This window comes from Salmo trutta, chromosome 17, assembly GCF_901001165.1.
Source record: "Salmo trutta chromosome 17, fSalTru1.1, whole genome shotgun sequence".
Lineage (NCBI taxonomy): Eukaryota > Metazoa > Chordata > Actinopteri > Salmoniformes > Salmonidae > Salmo > Salmo trutta.
In genome coordinates this window covers 38167170-38183038 of record NC_042973.1, presented here as the reverse complement: position 1 = coordinate 38183038, position 15869 = coordinate 38167170, and the positions used below count along the sequence as shown (strand labels likewise).

At 43.6% G+C, this 15869-nt stretch overlaps 2 protein-coding genes across 3 annotated transcripts; both read right to left on the bottom strand.

Moving 5' to 3' along the window:
* LOC115152137 (protein unc-45 homolog A) lies at positions 1–9673 on the bottom strand. The gene is made up of 17 exons (XM_029696682.1): positions 9478–9673; positions 6504–6696; positions 6152–6327; positions 5962–6051; positions 5684–5851; positions 5402–5570; positions 5126–5296; positions 4725–4896; positions 4227–4527; positions 3959–4053; positions 3712–3853; positions 3392–3532; positions 2151–2278; positions 1988–2054; positions 1777–1890; positions 1232–1621; positions 1–1109 (listed from the first exon to the last, which is right to left on the bottom strand). The coding sequence occupies exons 1-17, from the start codon at positions 9499–9501 to the stop codon at positions 834–836; spliced, it is 2817 nt and encodes a 938-aa protein (XP_029552542.1). The 5' UTR covers positions 9502–9673; the 3' UTR covers positions 1–833.
* Positions 9674–12353: 2680 nt separating this feature from the next.
* LOC115152136 (protein shisa-like-1a) lies at positions 12354–14779 on the bottom strand. Of its 2 annotated transcripts, XM_029696681.1 has the most exons (3): positions 14154–14779; positions 13657–13893; positions 12354–13158 (listed from the first exon to the last, which is right to left on the bottom strand). In XM_029696681.1, exons 2-3 carry the CDS (start codon positions 13863–13865, stop codon positions 12891–12893), a joined length of 477 nt encoding a protein of 158 aa, XP_029552541.1. In that variant the 5' UTR covers positions 13866–13893; positions 14154–14779; the 3' UTR covers positions 12354–12890. The 2 variants fall into 2 exon arrangements, with proteins under 2 accessions (XP_029552541.1, XP_029552540.1); XM_029696680.1 differs by having other exon boundaries at positions 13657–14779.
* Between the last annotated feature and the right edge of the window lie 1090 nt (positions 14780–15869).

The window sequence follows — 15869 nt, the reverse complement described above, 5'->3', positions numbered from 1 at the left end:
GTGGTGTAGATGCAGTCTTTAGTGATGAAAACATTTGATACAATGGATTAGTTAATGAATAATCATTGACTTTACATAGCAACAGTTTTTGTCAGCCAGCCTTCCAACTGGGTCGTGCTGGTTGTTTAAAAACAACCAAGACATTGGAAATGTAGTGGAAAAAGAAGAGGCAAATAAAAGTAATGATCCATATAAGGTGCAAGTAAATCATAACATAAATATTGTGTTGCAAACATTAAAAAGGAAATACATATTGGAATACAAAAGTCAATAGAAAACTACAGCAAGATAAAGGAATGACTTGTGATGAATGCATGAAGTACTATATTTGGTTGTTTAAGTTGTGTTACTCTTGTTGGCTATGCATTGTGCCTCTAGCATCAAACAGAATAATCCATGAGTGTAAAGTGGCACAACAGTTGAAGCATGTATAATGTGTCCTCTTTCTCCCAGACCTAGGAGATCTGTTATGATTGAAAGAAATTGGTTTGCTCAAATGTTTGTAGAGACAAAAGGTCATTGGGTGGCAGTTTCAAAAGGCATATACTTAAAGGAAAAGGCTGCCAATTCTTTTGATTAAAACAAATCATATTTAAGTGAGTGCGTGTTTTTCCTTTCTTCAAGATCTATTATGAACATTCACCAACTCCAGCTCTCAGGTTGTTGCAAAGCATATCAGCCCTCAAACTGAAACCAGCACAGCCTACTGACCTCAAACACCAAAACTGCTTGCCTCCTATTCTACAAAACACACCTCACACAGAACAGCAGTGGAACAATCATCTTATAAGTCTCTTCTCCTGTAGCATCACACAGACACTTCCATACTTTCCTCATGGCTCATTTCCTTCTCCCCCTTCCTCTGGCTTCTTGATGATGCCGTACTCAATGGCTTTATCCAGGCAGTGCTGTGCTGCTCTGGAGATGGGGCTCTGCTCTGTGGATTTAGCCAGGACGGAGAGGATCTCCAGCGCCTCGCTCTCCATCAGCGTCTCGGCCAGGCTCTTCTCCGCCTGCATCAGATTCAGTATGACCACCACTCCACGGTGACGCAGCTCCAAGCTGTCACTAAGCAACAGGGCCTGAAGGATCTCTAGCCAGTGACTGGTCTGGAATCAGAGCAAGGGAAGTAAAGTCAAACTCTGGACAGAAATAGTAAAGGAAAGTTGTCTGGTACAGTATATTCAATTTAACCTGTATATATATATATATATGAGGGAGGATGCTTCACCGTTCCAGGGATGCGGGCACAAAGCTCAGGTTGCTCTGCGGTCAGCATGGCCAGGGTTCCAGCTGCAGCTTTCCTCAGCCTCTCATCTTCCTCTCCACTGTAGAGCACCAGCAGCTTCAGACGGTCATTCCCCGTGGCCACGTAGAGCTGCTGCACCTCAGTGCTCAGGACCAGGTTACACATGCACTCTGTGGCTGCAGCACGGACCAGCTCATGCTCCTCAAACATGTAACCCTCTACCTTGGGTACAGCTTTCTCCTTGATGATCTTCTGTCTGAGCCGCTCGCTGATACCAGCCAGGTTGGTGAGGGCCATGAGAGACTCAAAGTTCTGCAGCAGGGAGCAGTCCAGGGTGAGCAGACTGACCAGGGGACGCACCACCTCATAGATCTACACACACACGAAAGGAATCAGGGAGTTTACATGAGACCACCACCATGGATTGAAATGGTCAAATCTGAACAGGCTCAGCAATATCTTATTACTAGATCTCCACACAAACATATTTATTTCTCATCAGTGGAGCAGGATAGGGCAGTTCTCACTCTCTCCCCAGGGAAGGCTATCTCTGGGTTGGATGTGATGGTGATCTTGGCCAGGGCCTGTGCTGCCTTGGTCTTCCCAACATCAGTACTCTCAGACACCAGAGGGAGCAGGGCCTGGCAAGACAGCATCATTAAATGCATTTTACTGGTCAATTAAATCAAGTAAGAAAGGTGGTGTGTTTAGACATAACTGACGTGAGGATGGTCTCACCTTTCCTCCACCCTGTGCCACCACTGTACCCCTGTCCTCCTGCCTCTCCACCAGAGCCAAGAACACCCTGCAGAGAGAGATACACACAGGGGGAAAAGACTGTTGTAAACGGGGAGGACAGAGTATTGTTAGGCTAGAGCCAGGGAAGATAAGACAAACAAACCTGGCGATGCACTCCCTGCAGGTCTCAGTAAGGGCGGGACTCTCCTGTTTCCCCATGCACACCAGAGCAGACACCACACCTGCCTCCAGCAGCTTCATCAACCTCTTCTCCACAAACGAGTGAGCGTCCTGAAACAAAAACACAGTCAGTGGGGCAATCTCATCGCCATCTTGGTCAGAGTTACTCTATTGGCCAGGTCTCTCTTAATAATGGATGTCTTTGACCTCAATGGGACTTACTGGTTTAAACAGTTTAAGTAATAAAATAAATCTGGGACAAGAGCTGATAAAAATAACCTAATTAGAGGAATATTCCCTGTGTCGAGACTTGGGGTGTAACGGTTCACCAAACCCACGGTTCAGTACGCATCACTGGTCCATTCGGTTTCAGTACAGGAGGAAAATAAAATGCCATTCATAATGTTCCTGGCATGGTCTGTTGTGACAGGATTGTTATGTTGGGCCTCTAAAGTTTACACTGATGCTGCATTTGTCACCATGTGGGAGGTGGGAATTTACCAGTTGTGAAGTCGTAAATACCAGTTGGATTCATTCATGTGATTTGAACTCTAATGCTGCGTCAACCATGAACTAAAAAGTACAGCTATCATGCTTATAAACAAAATTTGAATTCAAAAACCGCATTAATAGATTGCTTTTTATAAATAATATTTTGTTGTAACATTTAACTGCCGAAAATGGTGTTATAGAGGCCATTTCCTTAGTTAGTGACATCAGAGGTCACCATATGGAAGTGGGTGCTCAGGATGATAAACGAGTTTCCCACGAGAAAGTACCAGTTGGAGGACCGTTCACATTTTATCCACAACTCTCTGTCCATCGTCATTGTAATCTACTGGGAAGCCAAAATCTTAACAAACTGGAGATTTAAACAATGATGGAGGATCCTCCAAATCTGGTTTATCGACCCCACCGGAGAAAAAGCTCCCGGCTGCACCTCACAAAAGGATAGTTTGAAATGCGGCAATTAAGATTTCATTTTTTCCAAATGTTTTTCAGCTCAGATTTACTCAAGAGGCATATCCTATAGGCCTAGTGTTTTTATTTGTTGTGATGTATTCATTCGGGTTCACAGTGCGAACTGAATCGAGGTCCCCGTACCGACCAGTTCGGTACTAATACGTGTACCATTACACCTCTAGTCGAGACCCAGTGATTAGTGAGGTTTGGATGTCTAGAAATACCTTGGGTAACACGGCCCTGACACACACAGTGCACTACCTTGGGGTGTTCCTCTGGTACGTGCTGTTTTGCATACTTGGCCAGCTCCACCATCTGAGGGTCAGGCTTGTCCACATCATAGCTGTTAGTACAGTTCACCAGAGTAGAGCCCACTGCAAACAGTACTGTCTTATCCTCTGACTGTAGGGACACAATACACCGCCATCAGATCATTAAATGAAATTACTAGTTATCATTACATCTCTACACCAGTACAAAGGGAGGCTGAGAGGAACATGTAGCCTCATGATATAAAAATATTGTCCAATTTTACTTTGATATTAGGGGGGGGGGGGGGGGGGGGGGGGGTTTAAGCTTACCTTAGCTAGCTGAAACATTGCCTGCAGGGCATTCCTGTCCTCAACTAGGTCCTCCTTTACGTCAGCGTCGAAGGTGAGGTATGCCAGGCCCTCAATGGCCCACCGCCGAGACGTTGGGGGGAGAGACTCGTTACACAGCCACCTGGGACAGGAAGAGGTACATCATCTGACTGTTTCTATAATAACAAGCTATATTTTAAGTTACACACTTTGAGAAAAAAAAACAAAAAAAAAACAGGTCACACACTTCCTGCACTGTTTGGCCAGTTTCAGTGTGGATCCCTCAGCAAACTGCTTCATGCTGAAATCTGTCCCCCCAGCTGAGCCCAGCTTACACAAACCCTGTAAAACACACACTTTTTCAGTCAAAAACAGATTCAGTTGTCACTACTTATTTCAATGTTTTTTTGGTTATTCCAATGGGACAATTGGCCCAGTGTGTTGGAGTTTAGCTGAACCATAGACAATATAACAATTGTATAGTATTGTTCTATAGCTATTGGCTGAACCCTCACCACTAGCGCTCGGACACGTATCTGGTCATTCTCACTCTTCTTGTATAGGTCCTTGAGCAGTGCCACGCCATTGGCTGTGATGAACGAGGCCCTCTTGGCCTTGCCTGCAGCGTGGATCAGAGCCTCCACCGCCACCTGCTGGTGACACACGACCTCCGAGGCACACAGAGAGATGACCGCATCCATCATACCCGACATCTCCAGGGTCCTGTTGCCCACGTCGCTGGGTCCTTGCAGAAGCACAGACACCGTCTGAATGGCACGCAGCTTACTCTCCAGGCCGGGGCGGCCAAAGTGACGCCTGCACAGAACAATAGCAGTAAAGGTATCAGAGTAGTTCTCACACGCACACAAGCAGATAGTTTGGATTTGTACCGACAATGAAAATAAAAAGATGTTCACAATTCAATAACCTACAAGACAAGACTATGCAACTTGGTGGGAGGCACAACCACAATCAACACAGACTAGAAAATCAAGACAGGACAAAACACTCACTGGACATATTCCTCGCAGAGTTTATTGAAGTTCTCCCTCTCAGCATCACTCTTCAGGTCATCGTAGAGTTTGCTGAGGAGCACAGAGCAGCTCATGTGGGAGTTGTCTGTGAGGGGAGGTCCCTCAGACATCTCAGGGACCGTTCCTGCTACCTCTAGGATCTTCTTTAGCCCTGCACAGGAGACAACAGAGATATGGTTGATCTAACACCTTGATAGTTCATATTTACATGTACATCAGATTCAAAATACTATACAATACTGTGTGAGCCTCATCTGCATGACAGAATGGCTGCATCCACCAAAGAGGAAAATACAACATGCTCTGTCTCTACCATACCCTGGTCTCTACCATACCATGGTCTCTACCATACAGTGTGAGGGAGTTAGTCCGGCTCTTACCCTGGTCTATGACCCACAGTGTGAGGGAGTTGTCTGGGTTCCTCTGGGACTTGCGGGGCACCTGTTTGACCAGGAGGTTGATGGCGCTGTCTCGGCCCGGCCCAGACACACTGCTCGCTGGCATCATCTCCACCAGGTGGCGCAGCATGGAGCGCAGCTCACGAGACGGCTCTGTATGGCACACACACACAAATATATTTAAGTCAGTCACCTTTCTTTTCTTTCTCCGTCTTATGGAGAAGCCGCAACCTGTAACCGGAAGACATGTCATCTCACCAGGCAGTATGGCCTCGTCCTTCCCTCTGATCTCCCTCTTCATGCCCTCTGTCAGGGCCTCGAACATCACCTGCAGCAGGTGACAGGCAGCCAGGGACACAGCAGACGCCCCAGAGCCCATCACCCCACACAGCTGCTCCATGCCCAGCTCGTTCACTATGGCCATGGTCTGGAGAAGAAGATGGTGAAGGTGGTCATGGTTGAATGCAATGTCGCTAGAATCTTTATTTAAATAATGTCTAGTGTTTCATATGGAGAAACACAGATATGACCAAGACTTACTCTGGACTGATGGCCAGTACACAGGCCAACCAGGGTCCTGAGAGCAGACAGGACCACCTCCTCCTGCTTGGAGCCCAGCAGACTTTGGATCAGCTTCACCCCGTCGTTACGGAAGATCTGCTCGGCTCCCGCCTCCTCACGAGACAGCACCACCAGGTTCTGAGCAGCCTGCCATTGACAAATAGATCACAAGGTGTAAGGTTCATCAAAGCTGAAAACATGCCAGTGTGTGCTTTTGTGTAGTCAGTGTTTATGTGTGTATGGTGTGGCTGTTTTACCTTCTGTCTGTCCGAGGGCTGTGCTAAGGGGTCCAGGAGGAGAGAGAACATCTGCTGAACGCGAGCGTCTGTGGAGGACATCTGAACTGACTACAAGGGAGAGAAAAATAAATCCTTATTATGGCCTTGGACCTCCTGGGTACATTGTAGAGACTTCATCAGAACTACATAGTCTCTGCTGGTACGTCACCTTTTTCTGGCTCTGTGCTCCCAGCAGTCTGAGCATCTCCTTGAAGGTGTTGTTTGTGGGCTCCATCTGTGCACACCTCTGAGCGTCCAGAAACGCTTCGTTCAGACGACCCAGCTTCTGCAGGGCCTGTGCCCGCCGGAACCTGGCTTTCACGTCACCAGGGTCAACATCAAGAGCTGGAGAGAGAGAGAGAGAGAGAGAGAGAGAGAGAGACTCTACTTAGTCAAATGTAGTATATATATATATATATATATATATATATATATATATATATATATATATATATATATATATTATTATTTTTTCCATTGGTGAATGACAACATCGACAGGGTTGTTCTGCACTCTCCCACCTTTGGAGGCATCAGCCTCAGCCTTGGTGTAGTCCTCTAGCTTGAGGTAGCAGGCGGAGCGGTTGCGGTGCAGGACAGCACTCTCCGCCTGGCTGTCGCTAAATTTGAGAGCCTTGGTGTAAAAGCACAGAGCCCCCTGCATGTCCCCTGCATTGAACAGGGTATTCCCCTCTTCCTTCAGGGCACTAGGGTCCTGGATCAAAGATTTACAGATAGTGGACACAATACTGTCACGATCTGACAACGAATCATCCAACTTCTCTACACAATATCATGGTCATATGGGATATGCGGTACCAGTCGTAGCCCTGACAAGCTATCCACCTTCTTCCCATCTAAAAGGCACTTTGCCTCAATAAAGAGAACCTCCCTTCAAGTGGTCCTTTACTTATTTCATGTTAACAATTTCTGAAACTCCTGTAGTAACTCCCTTCACCCACTGCTGTCCAGCATGCTACTCTCAACTACACGTTTACATACAGTAACAGTCAAAAGGTTGGACACCTACTAATTCCAGGGTTTTTCTTTATTTGTACCATTTTCTACATTGTAGAATAATAGTGAAGAAATCAAAAATATGAAATAACACACATGGAATCATGTAGTAACCAAAAAAAAGTGTTAAATCAAAATATATTTTATATTTGAGATTATTCAAAGTACCCACAGCTTGGCATTCTCTAAACCAGCTTCATGAGGTAGTCACCTGGAATGCATTTCAATTAACAGGTGAGCCTTGTTAAAAGTTGATGTGTTATTTATTTCCTTCTTAATGCGTTTGAGCCAATCAGTTGTGTTGTGGCAAGATAGGGATATCGTCTGTATACCCCCCCTATTTGGTAAAATGCCAGGTCCATATTATGTCTCGAATAAGCAAAGTGAAATGACAGTCCATCATTACTTTAAGACATGAAGGTCAGTCAATTCAGAAATCCATCATTAAGAACTTTGACAGTTTCTTCAAGTGCAGTTACAAAAACCATCAAGCAATATGATGAAACTGGCTCTCATGAGGACCACCACAGGAAAGGAAGACCCAGAGTTACCTCTTCTGCAGATAAGTTCATAAGAGTTACCAGCCTCAGAAATTGCAGCCCAAATAAATGCTTCACACAGTCCAAGTAACATACATCTCAACATCAACTGTTCAGAGGAGACTGCGAATCAGACTGCGAATCAGGCCTTCATGGTTGAATTGCTGCCAGGAAACCACTACTAAAGGACATCAATAAGAAGAAACTTGTTTTGGCCAAGAAACACGAGCAATGGACATTAGACCTGTGGAAATCTGTCTGATGAGTCCAAATGTGAGATTTTTGGTTCCACCCACCGTGTCATTGTGAGACGCAGAGTATGTGAACGGATTATCTCTGCATGTGTGGTTCCCACCGTGAAGCAAGGAGGAGGTGGTGTGATGGTGCTTTGCTGGTGATACTGTCAGTGACTTATTTAGAATTCAAGGCACACTTAACCACCATGGCTACCACAGCATTCTGCAACAATAGACCATCCCATCTGGTTTGCGCTTAGTGGGACTATAATTTGTTTGGGAGTGATGGGAGTGCTGCGTCAGATGACCTGGCTTCCACAATCCCCCGACCTCAATCCAACTGAGATGGTTTGGGATGAGTTGCACTGCTAAGTGCTCAGCATTTGTCAGAACTCCAAGACTGTTGGAAAAGCATTTCAGGTGAAGCTGTTTGAGAGAATGTCAAGAGTGTACAAAGCTGTCATCAAGGCAAAGGGTGGCTACTTTGAAGAATCTCAAATATATTTTGATTTGTTTAATCAAAATATTTTTTGATTATTACATGATTCCATGTGTTATTTCATAGTTTTGATGCCTTCACTATTATTTTACAATGTAAAAAATAAAGAAAAAACCTTGAATGAGTAGGTGGTTCCAAACTTTTGACTGGTACTGTACATGGTTAGATGCAAATGTAGAGAAGCTGTACTAGCTAGTGGTGCATGCCCCAGCTCTTGTTCATAATGGTAAGTAAAAATACTGATAAAACATAAAATTGCCAGAATAAGACCAAATGCATACATGTATCATCGTAGTAGCATGTGGTTAAATGTTCAATCTGTGGATGAACCTAAATAGCTAACAGTCAGATTCATCAGGCTGTAATACAATGAATTGGTACATACAGGCTGAAACTAATGACTGCAACATCGTGTACATTTTCCTTACAAACAAGAATGTTGAATAAAATTACATTTCAACTTACTCTACAGGTTGTCCATGGTGTTTGTCCTTCAGATGGTCGAGACAAAATATCCATAGGAAAGTATTATTTACCCTACTTTTTATTGCGCCGGTAGTGAAGTTGACATTTCAGGGTTAACCATACTTTCCTGTGGATATTTCCTCTCAAATGTCGAGCAGCTGAAGGACAAGCCGCACAGCCAACAGGTAGAGTAAGTTGAAATCTCATTTTATTCAACATTCTGACTTGTAAGGAATATTTACACGATATTGTGTAGTTTCAATCTGTATTACAAATCAATTGTGTATTACAGTCTTATGAATCAGACTAAACAGTAAGCTAACGTTGCCCCATTGTATGTGCTTTAGGTATCGACAATGAGCATTTTTTCGGTTGCTTGTTAATGTTTATTTAGACCTTTTTTTAGAAGTACATACCGGCCGTAATGGGAGTAAATTAAGATAGTTGCTCAGCGAAACTCCATATTTTCTGAGTAACGAACGTATTTTGACAACGCTTTCATCTCTCTAGATATGCTGCATTCAAATCAATCGGAATTAGGAAACTCAGACATTTCCGACTAACAAATGTGTTTGTGTTTAACTGCAACCATCAGGAAGTCGGACATTTCCGAGTTTCCTAATTCACACCAGTACGTGAACGCGGCATCGGACAACAGCTACTGGGGAAGCTAACGTTAGCTAGCTAAGAAACCCACCGAGCAATAGACTCAAAACTCTCCGCTACTGGCGATCTCTTACCTTTTCCTTCCCGTTTACACTCATGACTTCCTTCTCTGGCCGATAAGCTCTGACTGTAAATGAGACTCTTCTCACTGCAGATTTGTTTCTTTATTTCATTGATTTCTCTGCTTTTACAGGCACTAGTTTGTGACAGTACTTTCTGAAGTTCTTCCTGTGGGTGCACGATGATGACGATTGTGGAGCGGCTCCTCCCTCTACACATGCTCCATGACCAAATAAGGCAGAGAATCTCTATACGCTTTCACACTTAACCGTTTATCTCTTAAGCGCTTTATTTGGTTACATTTTCATTGCAGGTATGTTATGTATTGGACCAATAGGCCTACTGTCAATGCTTTTTACATAGGGACTGATAAAGTGAGTGCAAAGCATCTGAACAAGGCCTAACGTCAAGATGTGACATTTCATAAAATATTATTACATTACTATTTATTCCATTTAAAAAAAAAAAGCTATAATATAGGGATATGTAGTTGTCTTTTTCAAATGAAATACATATCAAAGCCCGGTGCCTTACTAAATCCATTAAGTGATAAAAATAACGGAATCCTGCAGGAAAACTACTGAACAAAAATATAAACACAACAATTTCAACGATTTTACTGAGTTATAGTTCATGTAAGGAAACCAGTCAATTGAAATAAATTCATTAGGCCATAATCTATGGATTTCACATGACTGGGCAGGGGCACAGCCATGGGTGGGCCTGGGAGGGCATAGGTCCACCCAGTTCAGAGCAAGGCCCACCCACTGGGGAGCCAGGCCCAGCCACTCAGAATTCGTGTTTCCCCACAAAAGGGTTTTTACTACAGACAGAAGTCTGTAATAAAAACCCTTTTGTGGGGAAAAACGAATTCTGAGTGGCTGGGCCTGGCCGCAAAACCTGACTCTATAGGGGAGGGTCCAGGTGGGCATCTAGCCTCGGTGGCGGATCCGGTTCGGGATGTAGACCCCGCTCCGCTCGCTGATCCCTCCGCTGGGCTGTGAAGGCGCACTGGCGACACAGTGCGAAGAGCCGGCGCAGGATATACTGGACCGTGGAGGCACACTGGAGGTCTGGAGCTTAGAGCTGGCACAACGCGTCCTGGACAGATGACCACCTTCGCATGGCAAGTGCGGGGGGCTGGCACAGGACGCACTGGGCTGTGGAGGCCTACTGGAGACACGGTGTATAGAACCGGCTCACATTGTACCGGAACGGTGACACACACCTCAGGGCGAGTGCGTGGAGGAGACACAGGACGTACCGGACTGGGGAGGCACATTGGAGGCCAGATGCGTGAAACTGGTGCATATGACGCTCCTCAGCACGCCCGCTCTGCAGCGCTCTCAACGCCAACACCTCTCTCCGGAATCTTTCGTCGAGTTCCTCACTTGACTCCCCGACTGGCTCTGGTTCACCCCTCGGCTCCGCCGACCACTCCGTGTGCCCCCCCATTTTTTTTCCGGGCTGTCTTTTGGGCTTGCGTCCTGGCCGCGAACCCTGGCATCGTCGTTCCTCCTTCGCTGCTTCCGCCTGTTTCCATGGCAGGCTTTTGTCTCCTGTCATTATTTCCTCCCAGGTCCAGGATGTCCTCCACTCCTGGCTTTCCTCCCAGGCCCAGGATCCCTGCTCCTCCTGGGCATGCTGCTTGGTCCGTTGGTGGTGGGATCTTCTGTTACGTTCATCGATGGAAGGATCGGACCAAGGTGCAGCATGGTAGGCGTACATCATAAATGTATTAAATGAACACCAAAAAACAAGAAAGATAAACGACACGTAAAGTTTTGTAGCGCTAACACAGCAACTAAACAAAATCAAGATCCCACAAACTAAAGGTGGAAAAAAGGCTGCCTAAGTATGATCCCCAATCGATAGACAGCTGCCTCTGATTGGGAACCATACCCGGCCAACAAAGAAATAGAAAAACTAGATTGCCCACCCAAATCACACCCTGACCTAACCAAATAGAGAAATAAAAAGGCTCTCTAAGGTCAGGGCGTGACACCTATAGCCTAATTTTGTCTGTCAAACAGGTAAACCTACCTTTTTACTTCTTAAATGTGAATAAATAGGCTCCAACACAAAGGCTTCTTTTTTTTTAGTAAAGTCTAATTAAAATGAACACTGTTTTGAATTATGCCTATTTCCAGCACCATGAGCTGTCCATTCCCGATCTATTGTGCTGCGACTGCTGCTTCAAGGGTCAGAACCCCAATGTAAATTACTTGAATCTGGATTATTGTGAGGTCAATAACTCTGATAAATAGGTTACATCATGGGAAACAAGCATATTGTTTTTAATACAATAAATTATAATATAGAAAGCTATCAAAGTTTACCGGTAGTCCTCATTTTCGCACAATCCTTCTCAAACTGTATGCTTAGGATGTGCATTTTTTGGACTAAGCCTAATAGATCATTTTTGGAAGAAGCCTTTGACTGTCCTGCTCTGCTCTTGCTAAAAAACGTTTTGGTGTGCTGCCTAACCATTGGCTGTGCTGTGTAGGCCTACTGTGGCAGTTCAGGAGGGCTCAGGATTGAAATATACATTGCAGTGTGTACTGCAGCCTAGTTGTATTTACACTATCCCAGCAGCTATATTAGAAATATAACTTTGGTCTGTGCTTCTCCAAGCATGCACTTCGTAGCCTATAGATCATTTTATTGAGACCACACTAAATAGCCTATAGGCACACTTGATATTGCATGCCCATCAGAGAATCAGAGATGAGGGGCGGCATCTGGCACACATCAATATATAGCCTAATAAGCAAATTATTCTAAAACACTGAAAAATATTGACATTTCATCAATTACAAATTATATGACCCTCCCGTTCACTGAAATTGAAAAAGCATGACCCTCCCCCGTTTTATTCCAGTAATCATTCTGAAAATGTAGATTCATCCCTAAATAAAAAGATTCACCAAGTATTGATTTTATTAGGGCTGCAATGTTACCTTTTATTTAGTATGAAGCATTGTATTTCATACAGTATCATCCAATGTTCCATACATTTACCTGAAGTAGACACCCAATGCAGGGCATTAGGTATGAGCCCTCTTGCTCAGTATAGAGACAAAATAGTTTACTGATTCACTGTATATCCTAATACATCTGGTGCTGGTGGGAATAAATGTACCTATTAAAACTATACACATTGGAAATATACAAGCAAAACCATAAGATACCTTATGATCACTCATTATCCCTATATACTCTGGTGTGATCCATATGCATGAAAACACCCTGTTATGCCATAGTGTGGCAGTATGTTATCCAGTTTTCTGTTGTTTTAAATTGATGGCCATCAAGGGATTCAAAAGCTCAAATGTAGAACTTGGCATGGACATTTCTCCCCTAGGACACTCTCAGTCTTTAATGGGTCAGCCAAATTGCCTGACTGTTGTCGGTGTCCTCTGTTACCTTAGAGACAGGAGTCTTGAGGGATCTTGTGCTCACCTAGGACTTGTGAGTCCCTCCCATTGCCATGGTAGCGGTAGAGCTGCTGCTGTGTCTTGTTGCTGTACGGGAAGAGGAGGCTAGAGATCCAGCGGGGACACGTGACATGCCTCGTAAGAGCTGACGTTACTGAGAGACCCCGCGCACGACAGAACCATAGGAAGTCCACAAGCATCAGGACTAGTACCAAGGACCCATAGAGCAGAACCACAGTCTGGAACAGGGACCTGTAGCTGTATTGGAATCAAAACAGAAATCTCTCATAAAGAACTAGAGCCAAGCTTTACAGTGGTCAATGACTATGATGCTTCCATGAAAGTCATTTTTGTAGACAGTGCCCAAAGTTTAAGGATAATAATTTGATTTGATCAGTTTCCCACAAAAAATAAATAAATAAATAAACATCCATAACAATGCAAAAATAACAACACAGGAAATATCAATATGATCAAAGCTCCAAAGTGTTCCAAGGCTGAAATGAGTCACAAACAACACCATCTGTCTCTAATATATTCCTAACAGCTTGTTTAATGAATTATTGAAGTGTCAGCTTTGCTTATATTTCCACAAAAGCAACAAGTATAGGGCGTGAAGTATGTTGTATCAACTAAAAAGCCTACCATACGCTCACTCAATCTAAGGAAAAACACAACATAAATGCTGGATAGAAAGTTCTGCTCTCCTAGGGTAGCCATACTAGCCTACAGGTTTAGGTGAGTATGGTTACTAACCTGTAATTAGGTTCTTTGGAGTTCGCTCTGGTCTCTGTCTGACTGCTGTTCATGCTATTGTGGTACTGGGAATGTGGGCAGCACTGTTTGAGCCCCAGCCCCTCTCCCAGCCAGCAACAGAAGGACAGGTCAGGGGGGTCAGAGAGGCGGGGACAGTGGAACCCTGTGTGGTGACCACCCCAGTGGTCAGAGTAGGCCTCACACAGCATAGCTCCACACCCTACTTTATTAGGATTTCTGCCAATGAAAAGCAGATGGTCAATTGCATATAAGATATGTTAGTTACACGTAAGACAATTGTTAGTTACAATTGTTTGTAATAGGTGACTTAATCAATATTACAAATTAAATCACATTTTATTTGTCACATGCTTCGTATACAACAGGTGTAAACTATCAGTGAAATTCTTACTTACAGGTCCTTTTCCAACAAGGCAGAGTTAAAGATAAAGAGGATACAATTAAGATAGAAACAAGGATAACGTGGAGAGTCTTACCTGGTTTAAGTCCACAGTATCCCCTGCCTTTGGTTTGTGCTTTGTGTGGATCATGTTTGATGTAGAGCAGGAAACCTATCTGGCATTCCACAGGGAATGCTCACCTAGGGATCTGCTTGTCACATGGCAAAACCTTGCATGTCCTGTTTACTCCCTATCTGGTCCCTTATCATCCCTACATTTTTTATCCAAACCTTCCTCCCAATCCAGTCATCATCCATCACTGGTAGATAATTAGCTGAATAATCAGGCACTCTGCTATATTTTTATATCATAATACTCTGCAATATAATAAAAATGAAGGATATTTTTTATTGAACAAAAGAACACATTCTCAGATGGACCAAATGTTATCAAAACATATTTCACAAAGTTCATCATAATGTAACAACTTTTCTGAGTGCACATAAAAATCGATTTAAGATAGATGGTTATTTAATCATTGGCTTTTGAGTACATCCCACAAAGCTTTGCAGGTCTCAATCAATCGTGCTAGGCTAAAACAAAGATGATGAATACATTAAAATAAATGGTCAGTTCCTGTCTGCTTACAGGATCTGACCCTTTTTTTCAATTTTCACCTAAAATGACATACCCAAATCTAACTGCCTGTAGCTCAGAGCCTGAAGCAGGGATATGCATATTCTTGATACCATTTGAAAGGAAACACTTTGAAGGTTGTGGAAAAGTGAAATTAACGTAGGAGAATAACACATACTATCTGGTAAAAGATAATACAAAAAATATATATATTTGAAATGCAAGAGAAAGGCCATAATGTATTATTCCAGTCCAGGCACAATTTAGATTTTGGCCACTAGATGGCAGCAGTGTATATGCAAAGTTTTAGACTGATCCAATGAACTAATGCATATCTGTTCAAAATGTTGTATTGACTGCCAAAATGTGCCTAATTGGTTTAGTAATACATTTTCATTTCATAATTGTGCACTCTCCTCAAACAATAGCATGGCATTCTTTCACTGTAAGAGGTTAAGGGTGATCTCAGACGGGAAGCACTATTTTCATGCCACTTCAATACCATATTGACTTTTTAGTAGCAGGTTAGGATAATTAACATAGCAGGTTAGGAGTCTGAGGTTAAGGTTAGAGAAAGGGTGAGTTTGCAAAAATCACTTTGTATTAAAGTGGCGTGAAAAGTGTGTCCCCTGTTACGAACCGGCTCAGAGTTCGCAACAAAAGGGAGACAACGTGGAGACAAGGAGTAACAAAATATATATTTATTAAATAAAGTAACTAAGTAATTAACAATGGTGTGTGTGTAAGTGAGTGTTTTGCATAGCTGAATGTAATAATGCAGAGTGTTGAAGTGTGCCAACGCAAACAACCAAAAACAACAAGGTGTCTGCATGGAGAGAGTCTCCCCAATGACTGTGGAAGAGGTCTATTTATCCTGGGACACACCCGGTCCCAGATGTCTCCCATGTAGCTGACGACCCTCCCAGCTCCGCCCACAGGCATCCTAATAAGGAAACAAGAACAAAAAGAGAGAATACGGCAGACAGAGTGGGAGGGTCGTCACACCCCTCATAGAGTAGCGAGGAGGAGATTGTTGACCCCTCCTGTCCGGAAGTAATTTAGCCATTGCGATCTGTAGAATTGCTATTTTCTCATTTCAATTAACTTGTGACATTCTGGGATTACGCATTATATTAATAAAGTCCGATTTAAATCAACAAATAAGATTAAGGGTAA

What these genes read in the sequence shown, in the direction of transcription:
- LOC115152137 (XM_029696682.1), bottom strand. Translation starts at nt 9,501, where the DNA reads ATGAGTGTAAACGGGAAGGAAAAG. An exon ending in GTACTGGCCATCAGTCCAGA is followed by an intron (nt 5,571 to 5,683) that starts GTAAGTCTTGGT and finishes CTTCTTCTCCAG; the next exon opens with ACCATGGCCATAGTGAACGA. An exon ending in GGACGAGGCCATACTGCCTG is followed by an intron (nt 5,297 to 5,401) that starts GTGAGATGACAT and finishes TGTGCCATACAG; the next exon opens with AGCCGTCTCGTGAGCTGCGC.
- LOC115152136 (XM_029696680.1), bottom strand. Translation starts at nt 13,865, where the DNA reads ATGCTGTGTGAGGCCTACTCTGACCACTGGGGTGGTCACCACACAGGG. An exon ending in TCCAAAGAACCTAATTACAG is followed by an intron (nt 13,159 to 13,656) that starts GTTAGTAACCAT and finishes ATTCCAATACAG; the next exon opens with CTACAGGTCCCTGTTCCAGA.